This window comes from Lepidochelys kempii, chromosome 8 (assembly GCF_965140285.1).
Source record: "Lepidochelys kempii isolate rLepKem1 chromosome 8, rLepKem1.hap1, whole genome shotgun sequence".
In the NCBI taxonomy this organism is placed as follows: Eukaryota; Metazoa; Chordata; order Testudines; family Cheloniidae; genus Lepidochelys; species Lepidochelys kempii.
In genome coordinates this window covers 38,739,133-38,755,709 of record NC_136387.1, presented here as the reverse complement: position 1 = coordinate 38,755,709, position 16,577 = coordinate 38,739,133, and the positions used below count along the sequence as shown (strand labels likewise).

General features: G+C 45.9%; 1 protein-coding gene across 3 annotated transcripts in view; it reads left to right on the top strand.

Annotated features, from left to right (window-relative positions):
* Positions 1 to 16,577, top strand: part of DIAPH1 (diaphanous related formin 1) — a 163,968-nt gene that overhangs the window by 70,721 nt on the left and 76,670 nt on the right. For all 3 annotated transcript variants that reach the window (XM_073356163.2, XM_073356162.2, XM_073356164.2), the window contains 5 exons: positions 2,254 to 2,372; positions 4,905 to 5,021; positions 8,166 to 8,281; positions 11,534 to 11,598; positions 12,260 to 12,439. In XM_073356163.2, coding sequence (XP_073212264.1) covers positions 2,254 to 2,372; positions 4,905 to 5,021; positions 8,166 to 8,281; positions 11,534 to 11,598; positions 12,260 to 12,439 — 597 coding nt within the window. The remainder of the gene's footprint in view (positions 1 to 2,253; positions 2,373 to 4,904; positions 5,022 to 8,165; positions 8,282 to 11,533; positions 11,599 to 12,259; positions 12,440 to 16,577) is intronic.

Below are 16,577 nucleotides of genomic sequence, written 5' to 3'. Positions count from 1 at the left end.
AAGTCACCAGTACTAGATGGTATTGACCCAAGAGTTCTGAAGGAGCTCAAATATGAAATTGCAGAACTCCTAAGTGTGCTATTTAATTTGTCACTTAAATCAGCCTCTGTACTAGATGACTGGAGGAAAGCTAATGTGATGCCAATTTTTAAAAAGGCTCCAGAGGCGATCCTGGCAATAACAAGCCTAACTTAATTACCAGGCAAATTGGTTGAACTGGAGTAAAAAACAGAATTATCAGACACCTAGATAAACACTATTTGTTGGGGAAGGGTCAACACAGCTTTTGTAAAATGAAATAATGCCTTACCAATCTATTAGAATTCTTTGAGGGGGTCAACAATTGTGGACAAGGGTGACCAAGTAGATATAGTGTACTTGGATTTTCAGGAAGCCTCTTGCAAGGTCCCTCACTAAAGGCTACTATGCAAAGTAAGCAGTAATGGGATAAGAGCAGGGGTTCTCAAACTGGGGGTTGGGACCCCTCAGGGGGTTGCGAGGTTATTACATGGGGGGGGTCAAGAGCTGTCAGCCTCCACCCCAAGCCCCGCTTCATCTCCAGCATTTGTAATGATGTTAAATATATAAAAAAGTGGTTTTTAATGTATAAGGGGGGTTGCACTCAGAGGCTTGCTGTGTGAAAGGTGTCACCAGTACAAAAGTCTGAGAACCCCTGGATAAGGGGGAATGTCCCTTCATGGATCAGTAACTCGTTAAAAGACAAGAAACAACAAAAGCAGTGTCTACCAGAGATATCTGTACTGGGGCTAGTGCTGTTCAACATATTCAGAAATGATCTGGGAAAAGGGTTAAACAGTGAGGTGGCAAAGTTTGTAGATGATACAAAATTACTCAAGATAGTTAAGTCCACAGCAGACTGCAGAGAGTTACAAAGGAATCTCACAAAACTAGATGACTGGGCATGTGAAATTCATGCAAATTAGTACACATTGGAAAACGTAATCCCAATCATACATACAAAATGATGGGATCTAAATTACTGGTTACCGGTCAAGAAAGAGATATTGGAGTCACTGTGGATAGTTCTCTGAAAACATCTGCTCATTGTGCAGCGGCAGTCACAAAAGCTAACAGAATGTTAGGAGCCATTATGAAAAGGATAGATAAGAAGACAGTAAAATCATAATGCCAGGATGTAAATTCATGGTACGCCCACGCCTTGAATATTGCATGCAGTTCTGGTGTTCCCATCTCAGAAAAGATATATTGGAATTGGAAAAAGTACAAAGAAGGGCCACAAAAATTATTAGGGGTATTAGAACAGCTTCCACATGAAGAAAGATTAAAAAGACACGGACTGTTCAGCTTGGAAAATAGATGACTAAGGGGGGATATGACAGAGGTCTATAAAATTATGAATGGTGTGGGGAAAGTGAATAAGAAAATGTTATTTACTCCCTCACATAACACAAGAACCCGGGGTCACGCACTGAAATTAATAGGCAGCAGGTTTAAAGCAAACAAAAAGAAGTATTTCACACAGTGCACAGTCAACCTCTGGAATTCATTGCCAGGGGATGTGAAGGCCAAAATTATAATGAGATTCAAAAAAGAATTAGATAAGTTCCTGGAGGAGAGGTCCATCAATGGCTATTAGGCAAGATCGTTAGGGATGCACCCCCATGCTCTGGGTGTCCCTAGCCTCTGACTGTCAGAAGCTGGGAATGGACAATAGGGACAATTGATTGCCTGTTCTGTTCATTCCTCTGAAGCACCTGGTATTGGCCACGGTCAGAAGACAAGGTACTGGGCTAAATTGACCATTGGTCTGACCCAGTATGGCTGTTCTATGTTCAAACCCTTGCTGCAGGAATGACGTGGGCTGTATTGCAGCCCTGTTCTTGCTCAGTGCTTCCTCTCTCTTAGTTACCAAGCCTCCCAGGGTCAGTTGGATGGTGATCACACTCCCTTTGCCGTTTATGTATACTGGCCCTGTCCATGTGACTGTGCACTCTCCTGGAGCGTATGATGATCCTATCTTCTTGTGACTGTGAATTGATATCATCACTGGTGGGCCTCTTACCTGTGGCTCCATGCTGGCCTGGGCTCTCCTGGGGCTTCCAGCAGACTTGTTTGCACATTAATGTATGTTGGCCCCTCATTACATTCCTTTGTGCTCTAACATAGCCCTTGTTTAGCTCCCATCTGAAAAACTGTATGCTCTCAAGTGATCCCACCAGAGTCTGTATAGCTTCTGATGGCCTCTCTATGATGTACTCATGCTCTTGGCAGGAGCTGCGGAAACTGGAGAATGAGGAACTGAAGGTACAGCTGAGTGTATTTGAAGAACATGGTGAGGAGGATTCTGAAGACCTCAGGAGCCGCCTTGAGGACATTCGCATTGAAATGGAATATCCTTCTGTTGCTTATTCGGCAGGGGTTGCGTTTGGGGCAGGAGTATCCCCAGGAAGTTTCTTACCGCCAGTCTTTGTACCATCCCTACCTCCATGTAGGGAGAGGGACTGAGGTTGATGGTCTTTCCTCTGGTCAAGTAATGTCTGGGCCGAGCACAGCTTGCTGTCATTAGGTCATATGGGTTCCAGGGCTTGTTTGGGTCAGAGCTGCCCAATACATTGTAGGATGCCTCTGATCCATCAGACAAAGTCTGAAGACATGAGTGAGTGAAGTACAGGCAGGTATGCCAATCCTCTGTTAGGGATTTGGCAGTTTATTAGCAAAAAGAAGAAGACCAGACCCTGGTCATTTGGGAGGATGCAGCTTGTCTGACACTTCCAGAAACTTTAGTTTTGGATTTCTGTTCAGACTTGACTTTTTATGGACACTGTAGTTTGTCTGTCCCTGTTTTGTATGCAATAAATAGGCAGGCGTGGCAGAACTTGATTTTTATTTTTTTATAGTTTTGATGGATAATATTGGTTTATTTTTCAGCATTTTTTAATTTTTATCTATTTAAATTTTCACAGTTATGGGAAATTATGTGAAGGTCAGGTGATAGGTTTTGAGATTCAAAAAGATAAAGCTTCATAACCATTAAAACACAAAATGTCAACATCGAATGTCAAAATGTACAAAGTAAATATCAAACTCTAATTAAGTTTTCAAGCAGCATTTTTCTTATTTGCCTAACTGTAAATTTCTGTTATCAATGGAAATATTTTTGTTAACACACAGAGGCACTAAAAATTTTAATCAGCAGATTCCTGGCCACATGCAATAGGATAGTTTGTGCTCCTCCACCTTGGGGGCTGCCCGAAATAGGAGTTTGTGTGTCTCTATATATGTGTAACAGCCGTGTTAGTCTGTATCTGCAAAAAGAAAAGGAGTACTTGTGGCACCTTAGAGATTAACAAATTTATTTGTTATGTTTGTGGGCTCTCACTTTCCCCTCTAGTGAGCATGCCTTGTGGCCCAGAGACTAAGGGCTCCCTCCTTGCACATGGGGGTGTGAGTGGGCTGCATAATTTTGTACAGTTCTTTGTGCCTGTGATGTTGCATACACCTTTGTGTTGTTTTTCTCCTAGAAAATGTTATACAAACCAAACTGAATAAGTTGAATAAGTTGTCCTGTTCATATCATAGAATCATAGAATCATAGAATATCAGGGTTGGAAGGGACCCCAGAAGGTCATCTAGTCCAACCCCCTGCTCAAAGCAGGACCAATTCCCAGTTAAATCATCCCAGCCAGGGCTTTGTCAAGCCTGACCTTAAAAACCTCTAAGGAAGGAGATTCTACCACCTCCCTAGGTAACGCATTCCAGTGTTTCACCACCCTCTTAGTGAAAAAGTTTTTCCTAATATCCAATCTAAACCTCCCCCACTGCAACTTGAGACCATTACTCCTCGTTCTGTCATCTGCTACCATTGAGAACAGTCTAGAGCCATCCTCTTTGGAACCCCCTTTCAGGTAGTTGAAAGCAGCTATCAAATCCCCCCTCATTCTTCTCTTCTGCAGGCTAAACAATCCCAGCTCCCTCAGCCTCTCCTCATAACTCATGTGTTCCAGTCCCCTAATCATTTTTGTTGCCCTTCGCTGGACTCTCTCCAATTTATCCACATCCTTCTTGAAGTGTGGGGCCCAAAACTGGACACAGTACTCCAGATGAGGCCTCACCAATGTCGAATAGAGGGGAACGATCACGTCCCTCGATCTGCTCGCTATGCCCCTACTTATACAATATGTTGTACAGTTCATAAGTTGTACAGTTCTCTGTGCCTGTGATGTTGCATACACCTTTGTGTTGTTTTTCTCCTAGAAAATGTTATACAAACCAAACTGAATAAGTTGAATAAGTTGTCCTGTTCATATGTCTCACCCCATGAATGATGGGAAAAAGAAATGGATTTCTAATTTTTATTCTTCCCATCAATCCCCTCTTTTTTTTTAAAACTTAGATTTGTTTAGTTTCCAGGGAAGTTAGGTTGGCTGATCTGAGGGAGAAAAAGGGACTCTTGAAGCAGAAGGAGCCAAAGGGTCATTGCATAATGGTAAAGGTGTTACTTGGAGTGGGGGAGACATGTGACTTTGCCCTCATCCCCAAAGTGGAGACTGGGGATACTGTTTGGGGGTGCATAAGGGAGGGGTACAGAGAAACTAGACATTTGCCGTCTTGTGATCATGGAATGAATGAGCTACCAACAGCTTCCCCTTTTCTACCACCACTCCAATCAGGGACGAGAGTGTCACCTAGCAAATACTGGTTGGGCTTTAGAAAGGCTCAGGGAGAAGGAATTAGAGTCCCATTTTTGGCTAGTCTCCTGCAGTGTGTCCTCTTCCCCTTTCTGTATGAGAGGAATATGCATTGATAAAGTTTTGAGGATAGTACTTTGAAGGGCTAATGCCTTCCTCTACAGAGCAAAAGAGTAAGTAGAGCACCTGGATGTCTCCCCAGAGACCCTTCTGTTTCCTTAACCCTTTCTTCACTGATTTCAGTGAAGTCTTCCAGATTCTCCTCAACACAGTAAAGGATTCCAAAGCAGAGCCATTCTTCCTCTCTATCCTGCAGCACCTTCTGCTGATCCGCAATGATTATGAAGCCAGGTAAGGAGGGGAGCTTTGTGCTAGGCCTGCTGGAAGAGATGCTGGCAGTGTGTGGGAGAAACAGGCACTTTATTGGAAAAAATAATCCCAGCTACACATATATAATGATGAGTTCTAAATTAGCTTTCAGAGTGGTAGCCGTGTTAGTCTGTATCAGCAAACATAACGAGGAGTCGTTGTGGTACCTTAGAGACTAACACATTTATTTGGGCATAAGCTTTCGTGGGTTAGAACCCACTTCATCAGATGCATGGAGACAAAATACAAGAGCAGGTATAAATACATGAAAGCATAGGGGTTGCTTTACCAAGTGTGAGGTCAGTCTAATGAGAATAATAAATTAACAACAGGATACCAATTCAGCAGGAAAAATTCCTCCCTTGGTATCCTGCTGAATTGGTATCCTGTTATTAATTGATTTATCTTGTTAGACTGACCTCACACTTGGTAAAGCAATCCCCATCCTTTCATGTATTTATACCTGCTTCTGTATTTTCACTCCATGCATCTGATGAAGTGGGTTCTAACCCACGAAAGCTTATGCCCAGATAAATTTGTTAGTCTCTAAGATGCCACAAGGACTCCTAATTTTTTCTAAATTAGCTGTTGCCACTCAAGAAAAAGATCTTGGAATCATCATGGATAGTTCTCTGAAAACTTCAGCTCAATGCACAGCAGAATTCAAAAAGGCTAACAATGTTAGGGACTGTTAGGAATGGGATAGCAAATAAGACAGAAAATATGATAATGCCACTATATAAATTCACGGTATACCCACACCTTGAATGCTGTGTCTAGTCCTGGTCACTCCATTTCAAAAAAAGGATATAGTGGAACTGGAAAAGGTTCGGAGGAGGGCAACAGGGATGATCAAGGGTATGGAACATTGTCCATATGGAGAAAGACTAAAAAGATTAGAGCTGTTCATCTTAGAATAGAGATGATTAAGGAGGGATATGATAGAAAAAAATCATGAATGGTATAGAAAAAGTGAGTGGAGAAGTGTTATGTACCCTTTCCCACAATGCAAAAACCAGAGGTCACCTGATGAAATTAATAAGCAGCAACTTTAACCCTTAGAGCTAATCTTGTGCCCTGTGACAATTTGATATCAGCTAATGCAGCTTCAAGAACAGCTTGATTTCTTTTTTTTTTTTTGCTGTTTCGAAAATGCTCTAGGTTGTATTCAGTCTGGTACTTAGAGGTGGGAATGAAAAGATTATGCCATAAAGACGCAAGCATACTCTAAATTAACCTGTCCGAAGGTTCTGATTTGTTGTTAGGAGAAAATGACTGGAGGGTGACAGACAAGTTAAAGTTGACTGTGTTCTATGGCTTTTGGTATCTGTTAGAAAATCCCTTACCAGAAGACTTCTATTCTGGTATAATACCACCAAATACATTTAAATGAGGCCCCAGCAGTGTTGCGCTGTATCTGTGTATATCCTCTACCACTGTGGTTTTCAAACTGCGGGTCGCAATCCAGGTACTGGGTCACAGCAGCTCTGGTGAGGAGCCCTTAAAAGTCCTGTTGGCCATGCTGCCCGGCTAAGGCAGGCTAATTCCTATCTGTTCTGACACTGCGCTGCGCCCTGAAAGTGACCAGCAGCAGGTCTGGCTCCTAGGCAGGGGGGCCACGGGGCTCCGCGTGCTACCCCCACCCCAAGCACCAGCTCCGCACTCGCCAGTGGGAGCTGGGGGGGAGCCTGTAGGCAAGAACCGCGCGGAGCTGCTTGCACACCTCCACCTAGGAGCCAGACCTGCTGCTGGCCATTTCCGGGGTACAGCGCAGTCCGAGGTGCCAGGACAGGCAGGAAGCCTGCCTTAGGACCCCACTGCACTGCTGATCGGGAGCCACCCGAGGTAAGCCTGTGCCCCAACCCCACGCCTCAATCCCCTGGTCCAGCCCTGAGCCCCCCCAACCCAGAGCCCCCTCTTGCACCCCAAACCCCTCATTCTTGGCCCCACCTGCACCCCCAGCCCAGAGCCCGGACCCCCTCCCACACCTCTGCCCCAGCCCTGAGCCCCCCCAAACCCGCAACCCTCATCCCCACACCCCAACCCTCCACCCTAGCTTTGAGCCCCTCCCACACCCCAAACCCCTCATCCCCAGCTCCGTTGGGTCACAGGCATCAACACTTTTCTTCAACTGGGTCTCCAGAAAAAAAAGTTTGAAAACCACTGCTCTACAACATAGCCTTTGCTATGTGTATTTATACTGAAGGATTTGATATTGAGTAAACTTCTCTAGCTGTAGATATTCATATTTTCCAATAAATGACTCCACCTTCCCAGCCAACAGAACTGTGGAGTCCACCTCCTTAAATAATCTGTTTTCATTAATTATTTTTAACCTTGAGTGTGCCTATGTTTTGGGATATCTATGTAGTATGTTGCAAGTAAAGAGACATCGGATCCCCTTTCTGAATGTGATGTGATATTAATGCGGCTATCACGCCTAACTTGAAGGTAATTCATTATAGATACACAATTTAAAAAAAAAAGTTTAGGTTGGAAGGAAGTTTGTTAGGAGCAAATCGAAACAACCAAACTAATTGTCTCACTAACCAGCATTGTATACATTAATAATCTGTCTAGAATTTGTTTCCCAAACTCACTGTTGGGGAACAGCTCCTGTTGGTTTGGAATTAAAGTAGTCTGCTGCCAGCAGGTGGTGGTAGCTTGCCACAAGAAGGATGGAGCTCTGATCGAAGAAGATAGGCTCATAATGGAGGATAGAGAGTAGAAGGACATGAGACTAGTTCATAGAGTTTCTATGGAGTGATGGAGAGGCTAATTGCCAAGGTTTGTGAGAATGACAAGGCAGACAGGAGTAAAGAAATAAACAGTTTGGAGCATAGCCCACAATGTTCTTGGTATATAATGTGATGGTGTGGTGGGTATGTAGCTCTTGATTCTTCTTTGGCAGCAGCTTGTAACAGAGGCCACGTGGCATACCAAGATGTTTTACCTGGAGACCTAACTTGCTGAAGAGACCAAGTTTTGATCTTCAGACATTACATTTGTTACAGAGCCTTTGTAAACTTCTCTGTGGGGCCCCTGAGTGCATGGTACCCATGGTTTTCAGGTGTATGACTTTATAGAGCCATGTTAACACTGTTTCCTTTTCTTCTCTTTCCATAGGGCTCAGTACTATAAGCTAATTGATGAATGCATTTCCCAGATAGTTCTGCATAAGAATGGTGCTGATCCAGACTTCAAATGCAAGCGCCTCAACATTGACATTGAGGGGCTAATAGGTAAGTCCTGAAGCTGTTCATATCACAATCAAAACGAACCCAGTCTGATGTGGTTCCAGAACAACCTCATTATTTAGTCCCTCAACTGCACTTTGAGCTTCTGACCAACAGAACTTCCTGCCTCTCTGTTTGTGTCTCTGGTTCTTCCTCCTTGAGAATGGGCTCTGCAATCACAACTAATACGCTCAGCTGGAGCCCTTTTTCTGAGGTGCCTTTTCTGTTGCTTTCTGCACTGGGAGTCTGTATGTGGGCCATTCCATACATCTTCATTTGGGGCTTGCCTTTCACCACACACCCCCTGCCCTGTACTGTGCTCGGCTGGGTATCTTGCCATCAGACTAGATTAGAAAACAGATCACATACAGCTTTCTCCCTAGGCCACCATGAGCACTTCATGCTGTGGCCAGCAGAGGGCATTGTAAGTGGAAGTAGAGCCAATGGTATGTCTCCTGGAAACTAGTACTGAGTCCATAGTGCTGTCACTTGTTGCCTCACTCAGTGAGGGAAGACTGTAAGGGGTACATTATGCTTTCTGTGAGGAAGGAGAACTTCCAGAAAAAACTGTTCTTTGCGTGGTTGCAGACATGTATTCCACTCAGGAGTGGGTGCCCAGTGCATCAAAGCAAGATAACATTGCTTAGCAGTTCACATCAGGGTGGCGCTCGCATCATCTGGCCCCCATAGACCCTCTCATGGATATTTAACTATTGTGCTGCCTTGACCCCACTCAGTTCTTTCTCACTGCCCACGGCTTGAATTGGAGTATTCTGGGTGGTATTTACCTCACTCTTTTGCCACACGAAGGACAGTGTTTGAAACCTCGTGAAGACATTGCACCAGGCAACAACAAACTATTAAAATACCCAACTAAACTAATCTGACACTAAGGTGGTGGTACTACTACTACTATTCAGAGTTTCTGTCTGGTTTTTTTGTATGTATGTAGTATGACAGGATCAGGCCAGATGGCTACAGGAGAGTGATTTTTTTTTTTTTTTTTTAAACAAGTCACTTTATTGGATGTAAGGTGTTACAAACACAAAAAAACAAAGGTGTGATTTTTTGGTACAGAATGACATTATCTAACAGTAGATACATGCACTGCTGGGCAGAAAGCTAGGAGACCTACTGAAACCCATGGGTGGCCTATGCTGAGGCTTTAGTTCTCACTGTCCCCCAGGGTGTGCTTGTAAAAGAGGTACTCTGCCATCCCATATTTGGGTGCTCCCATCTTGCGCAGGTTGGTCATATGCTCACCCAGTTCTTTGATGGACTTCACCTGCTCATCCAGGTAGTGGGTTTCAATGAGAAGTCAGATATATTAGCCCCAGGTTAAGTAGGTCCCTTTTCCCTGGATAAGGTAACAGGGGCAGTTCCAGAACAATCAGGAACTTTCTGGAAACAATTAAGGCAGACAGGCTGACTAGAACACCTGCAGCCAATCAAGAAGCGCTAGAATCAATTAAGACAGGCAGGCTAATCAGGGCAGCTGGGTTTAAAAAGGAGCTCACTTCAGTTTGTGGTGTGCGTTCGAGGAGCTGGGAGCAAGAGGCGCAAGAAGCTGAGAATGAGAAGGCGTACTGCTGGAAGACGGAGAAGTACAAGCGTTATCAGACATCAGGAGGAAGGTCCTGTGGTGAGAATAAAGAAGGTGTTGGGAAGAGGCCATGGGGAAGTAGCCCAGGGAGTTGTAGCTGTCACACAGCTGTTACAGGAGCCACTGTAGACAGCTGCAATCCACAGGGCCCTGGGCTGGAACCCGGAGTAGAGGGTGGGCCCGGGTTCCCCCCATTCCCCCAACTCCCGACTTGATACCAGAGGAATTGACCTAGACTGTGGGTTCTACCAGAGGGGAAGGTCTCTGGCCTGTTTCCCGATCCACTAGGTGGATCAGCAGAGACTGTGGGGATTGTTGTTCTTCCTTTTCCCCATGCTGGCCAGTGATGAGGCTAACTGAGTGAACGGCAGATTTGAGCCACGAAAGTGGCCAAACTGGGGGCTGCCTTGAACCTCTGAGGTGAGCAAATCCGCCAATAAGCGCAGGACCCACCAAGGCAGAGGAGGAACTTTGTCACAGTAGTTAGTTTATAGTTAGCAGTACTAACTATATACAAAAAAGCCAAGAGAAACTCTGAGGAGTAGTAGTAGTACCACCTTAGTGTTAGATTAGTTAATTGAGTATTTTAGTAGTTTGTTGTTGCCTGGTGCAATGCCTTCACCAGGTTTCAAATACTGTCCCTCATGTGGGATAGCTATCCTTAGTAGTGATTCCAATACTCAGTTCTTGTTGTGCCTGGGAGGATCTGATCGTCTGGCCCCTCAGAGGCCTTCGGTGCCACCATGAGGCTTTAACTTTTCTCCAAGGAGAAGAACAGACTGTTGTTCTTCCTCTCCTCTCCCAAGAGAGAAGTCTCATAAAACTGACTGTAGTCACTCTAAGATTCAGGGAGATTCTTCATCCTCTTAGAAGCTTAGGGCTTCATCCAGCCCCAAAACTGCTGGAGCCCTGCGGGCCACATTGGGGAGGTTCATGTGCCATGAGTTTGAGAACCCTGGTCTAGATTGACTTAGACTTTGGAAGGGCTGTTCTGCAGTTGTTATTTAAGTGGACACTGAGCCCCATCTCCATTGTTTACTGCTTAAGAATCACCTGAATGGAATACATGTCTGCAACCACTCGAAGAGGGGGAAAAAATAGTTACTGCCTGTACTGTAACTGTTGTTTGAGGTATCGGTACAGACATGTATTCCCACCCTCCGACCCTTCTGTGTCAGTCTCTCCATCTGAGAGTCTGGTGCAAAGGAATTGAGGGAGGTCATGGTGGGACCACCTTTAAATAGCCATGGGAGAGGCTCCGAGGGCCAGAGGATGCAAGTGCCACCCTGTTAGGTACTGTTAAAGAAAACTATTTGGGTGCACACACACTTGAGTGGAATACATGTCTGCACCCACATCTTGAAGAACAACAGTTACAGGACAGGTAAATAACTGGTTTTTGTTTTATGTGCCTGACTGAGTAAAAAGAAAGGTCTGTTTTCAGCAAAGGGTACTGTACAGATCGTGTTGCAAGGGTGTGAGTGGTAAGCTCCATCCAGGACTAAGTATTGCACTGGGGAAAGTGGTATTGGGGGTCGGAGGACTGTCTCTAGCAGGGCATGTAAGGGTTATGTGCCTTGTGGAGGAAGGGGAGAAGGAATAATTTTGGACACTATTGTGTGCCTAATTTTGTTTTCCCTTTTCCCCTTTTTTAGATAACTTGATTGATCAAACGAAGGTGGAGAAAAGTGAGGCCAAAGCAGTGGAGCTGGAGAAAAAGGTGTTTGGCTGGGGATGGGAGGTGAATGGTGTGTGGTATAGGCCTCTGAGCACTGTGATTAGAGACTGGGCTGCAGGTGCCATCAGATAGTGCCTTCCATTAGTTCATGCAGCAGAACTGTGGTTAATAGCCACTCAGCTCTGCATTTGACCTTTATCTTTGGGGAAGAGCCACATGTTTACTTTTTAATTTTAAAAAAGGATGTAGTTTTCACATTGAGGGGAGACAGTGTTCAGGGCTGTGCTGCTGGGTATGTGCGCCCACACACTTCTCACTCTCAATCAGGACCTGCAGATGACTGTCAACTGAAGCTGTGACTGGATGTAATTAAAAGGTTCACCTCTTGTCACGGCCATGAAAACAGCTGCCTTCAGACAGTGCCAAGAATTTGTAATGCATTTTCTCTATGTGAAGAGTTATTTGTGTGCATTTCAGTGTAAATATGGACTCCTTCACTTGGAGACTCAGGGCCAGTGACTTCTTCCCTGTTCTCCTTGGCCTTTTGGATTGTGCAATAGAATAAATCCTATCCTCTTGTAATGTGAGGAATGTCTGTGTGTTGGGGGTGGTTCTGGACTTTGAGAAGACTGAAGGGAAAGCAAGGGGAAGTAATTGTCTTATGCACATCATCTCCTAACCCATAATGCACATTGTCCCTCAGCTGGACTCAGAACTCACTGCACGGCATGAGCTTCAGGTTGAAATGAAGAAGATGGAAAGTGACTTTGAACAGAAACTCCTGGATTTAGATGCAGAGAAGCAGTTCCTGGACAAGGAGAAACAACAAATTACCCTAGAAAATCAGAGTCTGGAAAGCGAAGTCTCCAAGAAGAACAATGAGGTAATGGTCAAGCTGGGATCTGGACTGGGGGTATGGACTATAGTACCTTGGAGAGCATTGCCATCTCGCTAAACAGCCTACAGCACTCTGGAGATTTCTGTCTTTCAACTGGGCAGAGGAAACATTCAGGCTGGCATGTGCGGGGCGGGAAAGTGGGGAATTATCATGGATCCACAGGATGTGAGCTTCTTCCCAGCTTTTGAACAGTCCCTAGGACAAACCTCTTCTGTGTAGCATACCCCCAAGGGGTTTCACTCTTCCTTCAGAGTCGGCCACATGGCCCTAACATCCCCAAGATTCAACCTCTGGGCTCTAGCACTCCTGCTTTACATAGTGAGCTCTGCTCAGCGAGTCCAGTTGAGAGAGTCTCCTAGTCAGAGACTTGTACACTTTTCAGGGACCAATTCACCTCAGCAAGTATTTGCAGGGACACTTGGCAGCCTTTTCAAAACAGAGTAGGTTTTATTAGTCAACTGGGACACAGCACTGGAAGTTCTTAGGTTAGCATAGAGAAATAAATGTTAAGACGTAGTCCATCGCGCCAACCCAGAGCAATCAGCTAGCCAAGCTGCTATGGACTCCATTCCAGTCAATCTCTTTCTTTCTGTCCATCCCAGGTGAGAGCAGCAGAGCTGCTCCAAAAAGCCGACTCTTCTCCCCTTCCTGTCAGCTCTCAGTCCTTTGTTCAGGCAGAGCCAAGCTGTGTTCATATTCCCCTCCTGACAAAGCTTGTATCTGTTAAGTGTTCAGATTTGGCACTTCCATTCTTCCATTGTCTCTCTGATTTGGTTTGGTTTTAACTAGTTCTTTAATGACCCATTCATTCCACCCAGACAGCTAGTTGGCATACACACCTCATGTGTCCTGCACTGCTCCAAGAGCAAACTTAATTTACCCTTTTGCCCCACAGCATAGCAATGCAAAGTACAGAGGGAAAGTGAGGCACATATAGTCTTCCTAAAATATTACAGAAAATTCCACTCCTTGTTAAAAAAAAAAAAAAAAAAAAAAAGAAGCGGCAGGAGTAAAAATAATGCAGCAGAAGTTTAGCAGCAGGGTGGGGCTATCCAGCTTATTGCACCGAATGCAGGATGTATGATTACCTGCCTTCTGGGCAGGTGGCATATGTGTGCACTTGATGCAAGCAGCCCATCGTCCTCAGAGACCAAGTACCAGCTCTTGAGACCAGAGTGTGTGAACTGAAGGAGCTAAGGGAGACAGAGGTGTACGCAGATGAGACTTTCCAGGACACAGTAGAGTGGTTGCACCCCCAGTCTGACAACCTCTGTGCTGTTGAGGATGATGGGGAAGGAGAACCGCAAACTGGAGCAGAGGGAAACAATCCCACAGTTGGGACCCTCCTTTCAGATGATGATGTGGTAGCCTCTCACATTGAGGATACCCCTCTGGGAGAGGGAACCCCAACTATTAGGAAGAGACAGCTCATAGCAATGGGTGATTCAATCATTACAAATATAGATAGTTGGGTTTGTAATGACTGGGAGAACCACATGGTGAATTGCCTGCCTGGTGCGAAGGTTGCGGATTTCTTGAGACATCTAGACAGTTTATATGCCAGTGCTGGGGAGGAGCTGGTGGTCAGGTGACAGTGACATAGGGAAAAGTAGGAGAGAGGTCCTGGTAACCCAATTTAGGCTGCTAAGTAAGAGATTAAAGTCCAGGACCTCCATGGTTGCATTCTCTGCCCTTGATGCCAAGAAGTCTAATGGCATTTTGGGCTGTATAAGTAGGGGCATTGCCAGCAGATTGAGGGATGTGATCGTTCCCCTCTATTCGACATTGGTGAGGCCTCATCAGGAGTACTGTGGCCAGTTTTGGGCCCCACACTACAAGAAGGATGTGGAAAAACTGGAAAGCCTCCAGCGGAGGGCATCAAAAATGATTAGGGGACTGGAACACATGACTTATGAGGAGAGGCTGAGGGCACTGGGATTGTTTAGTCCGCAGAAGAGAAGCATGAGGGGGGATTTGAAGCTGCTTTCAGCTATCTGAAAGGGGGTTCCAAAGAGGATGAATCTGGACTGTTCGCAGTGGTAGCAGATGACAGAACAAGGAGTAATGGTCTCAAGTTGCAGTGGGGGAGGTTTAGGTTGGATATTAGGAAAAGCTTTTTCATGAGGAGGGTGGTGAAGCACTGGAATGTGTTACCTAGGGAGGTGGTGGAATCTCCTTCCTTAGAGGTTTTTAAGGTCAGGCTTGACAAAGCCCTGGTTGGGATGATTTAGTTGGGGATTGGCCCTGCTTTGAGCAGGGGATTGGACTAGATGACTTCCTGGCGCAGTGTTGTCCGCCCGGCCCCAGCCCGCGGGGGCAGGCTCCGGGTTGACCTGGTGTCAGGACGGGAAGGAAGCCCCGAGCCCGGGGCAGGGGGACCCGGGCGGAGCGGGGTCCGTCCGGCCCCAGCACGCGCTGCAGGCTCCGGGTTGACCTGGTGACTCCCCTGCCTCGGGTGGCCCCGATCCTTTTTTCCGTTTTTTTTTTTTTCTTTTTTGGCCGGAGAGTGGTCGGGTTGGCCCCCCCCTCGCCACCCCTTTCGGGGTCGGTGAAAAAAAATTTTCAGACTTCCAGGGGCCCGATCCCTTGCCGCGGCGTTTCAGGCTGGCCGACGGGACTTCTCCGGCACAGGCTCCGTGTTGACCCGGTGACTCCCCTGCCTCGGGTGGGCCCGATCCTTTTTTCCGTTTTTTTTTTTCCTTTTCGGCCGGAGAGTGCCACTTCTTTCTCCACAGAGGGTTGTCACCTCCTCCCCATGCTGTGCTGCCCAGTGTAGTAGTCTGGGAGCCTACCTTGTTCGTGAAGACAGAGGCAAAAAAAGCATTGAGTACATTAGCTTTTTCCACATCCTCTGTCACTAGGTTGCCTCCCCCATTCAGTAAGGGGCCCACGCTTTCCTTGACTTTCTTCTTGTTGCTAACATACCTGAAGAAACCCTTCTTGTTACTCTTAACATCTCTTGCTAGCTGCAACTCCAAGTGTGATTTAGCCTTCCTGATTTCACTCCTGCATGGCAGAGCAATATTTTTATACTCCTCCCTTGTCATTTGTCCAATCTTCCACTTCTTGTAAGCTTCTTTTTTTGTGTTTAAGATCAGCAAGGATTTCACTGTTAAGCCAAGCTGGTCGCCTGCCATATTTACTATTCTTTCTACACATCGGGATGGTTTGTTCCTGTAACCTCAATAAGGATTCTTTAAAATACAGCTAGCTTTCCTGGACTCCTTTCCCCCTCATGTTGTTCTCCCAGGGGATCCTGCCCATCAGTTCCCTGGGGGAGTCAGTCTGCTTTTCTGAAGTCCAGGGTCCATATTCTGCTGCTCTCCTTTCTTGCTTTTGTCAGGATCCTGAACTCGACCATCTCATGGTCACTGCCTCCCAGGTTCCCATCCACTTTTGCTTCCCCTACTAATTCTTCCCTGTTTGTGAGCGGCAGGTCAAGAAGAGCACTGCCGCTAAGGGGTTCCTCCAGCACTTGCACCAGGAAATTGTCCCCTATGCTTTCCAAAAACTTCCTGGATTGTCTGTGCACTGCTGTATTGCTCTCCCAGCAGATATCAGGATGATTGAAGTCTCCCATAAGAACCAGGGCCTGCGATCTAGTAATTTCCGTTAGTTGCCGGAAGAAAGCCTCGTCCACCTCATCCCCCTGGTCAGGTGGTCTATAGCAGACTCCCACCACAACATCACCCTTGTTGCTCACACTTCTAAACTTAATCCAGAGACTCTCAGGTTTTTCTGCAGTTTCATACCAGAGCTCTGAGCAGTCATACTACTCTCTTACATACAATGCAGTTCCCCCACCTTTTCTGCCCTGCCTGTCCTACCTGAACAGTTTATATTCATCCGTGACAGTACTCCAGTCATGTGAGCTATACCACCAAGTCTCTGTTGTTCCAATCACATCATAATTCCTTGATTGTGCCAGGCCTTCCAGTTCTCCCTGCTTGTTTCCCAGGCTTCTTGCATTTGTGTATAGGCACTTGAGATAACTCGCTGATCGTCCCTCTTTCTCAGGGCTTTGGTCTCCTTCCCCAGGTGAACCTAGTTTAAAGCCCTCCTCACTAAGTTAGCCAGCCTGCTTGTGAAGATGCTCTTCCCTCTCTTCATTAGGTGGAGCCCG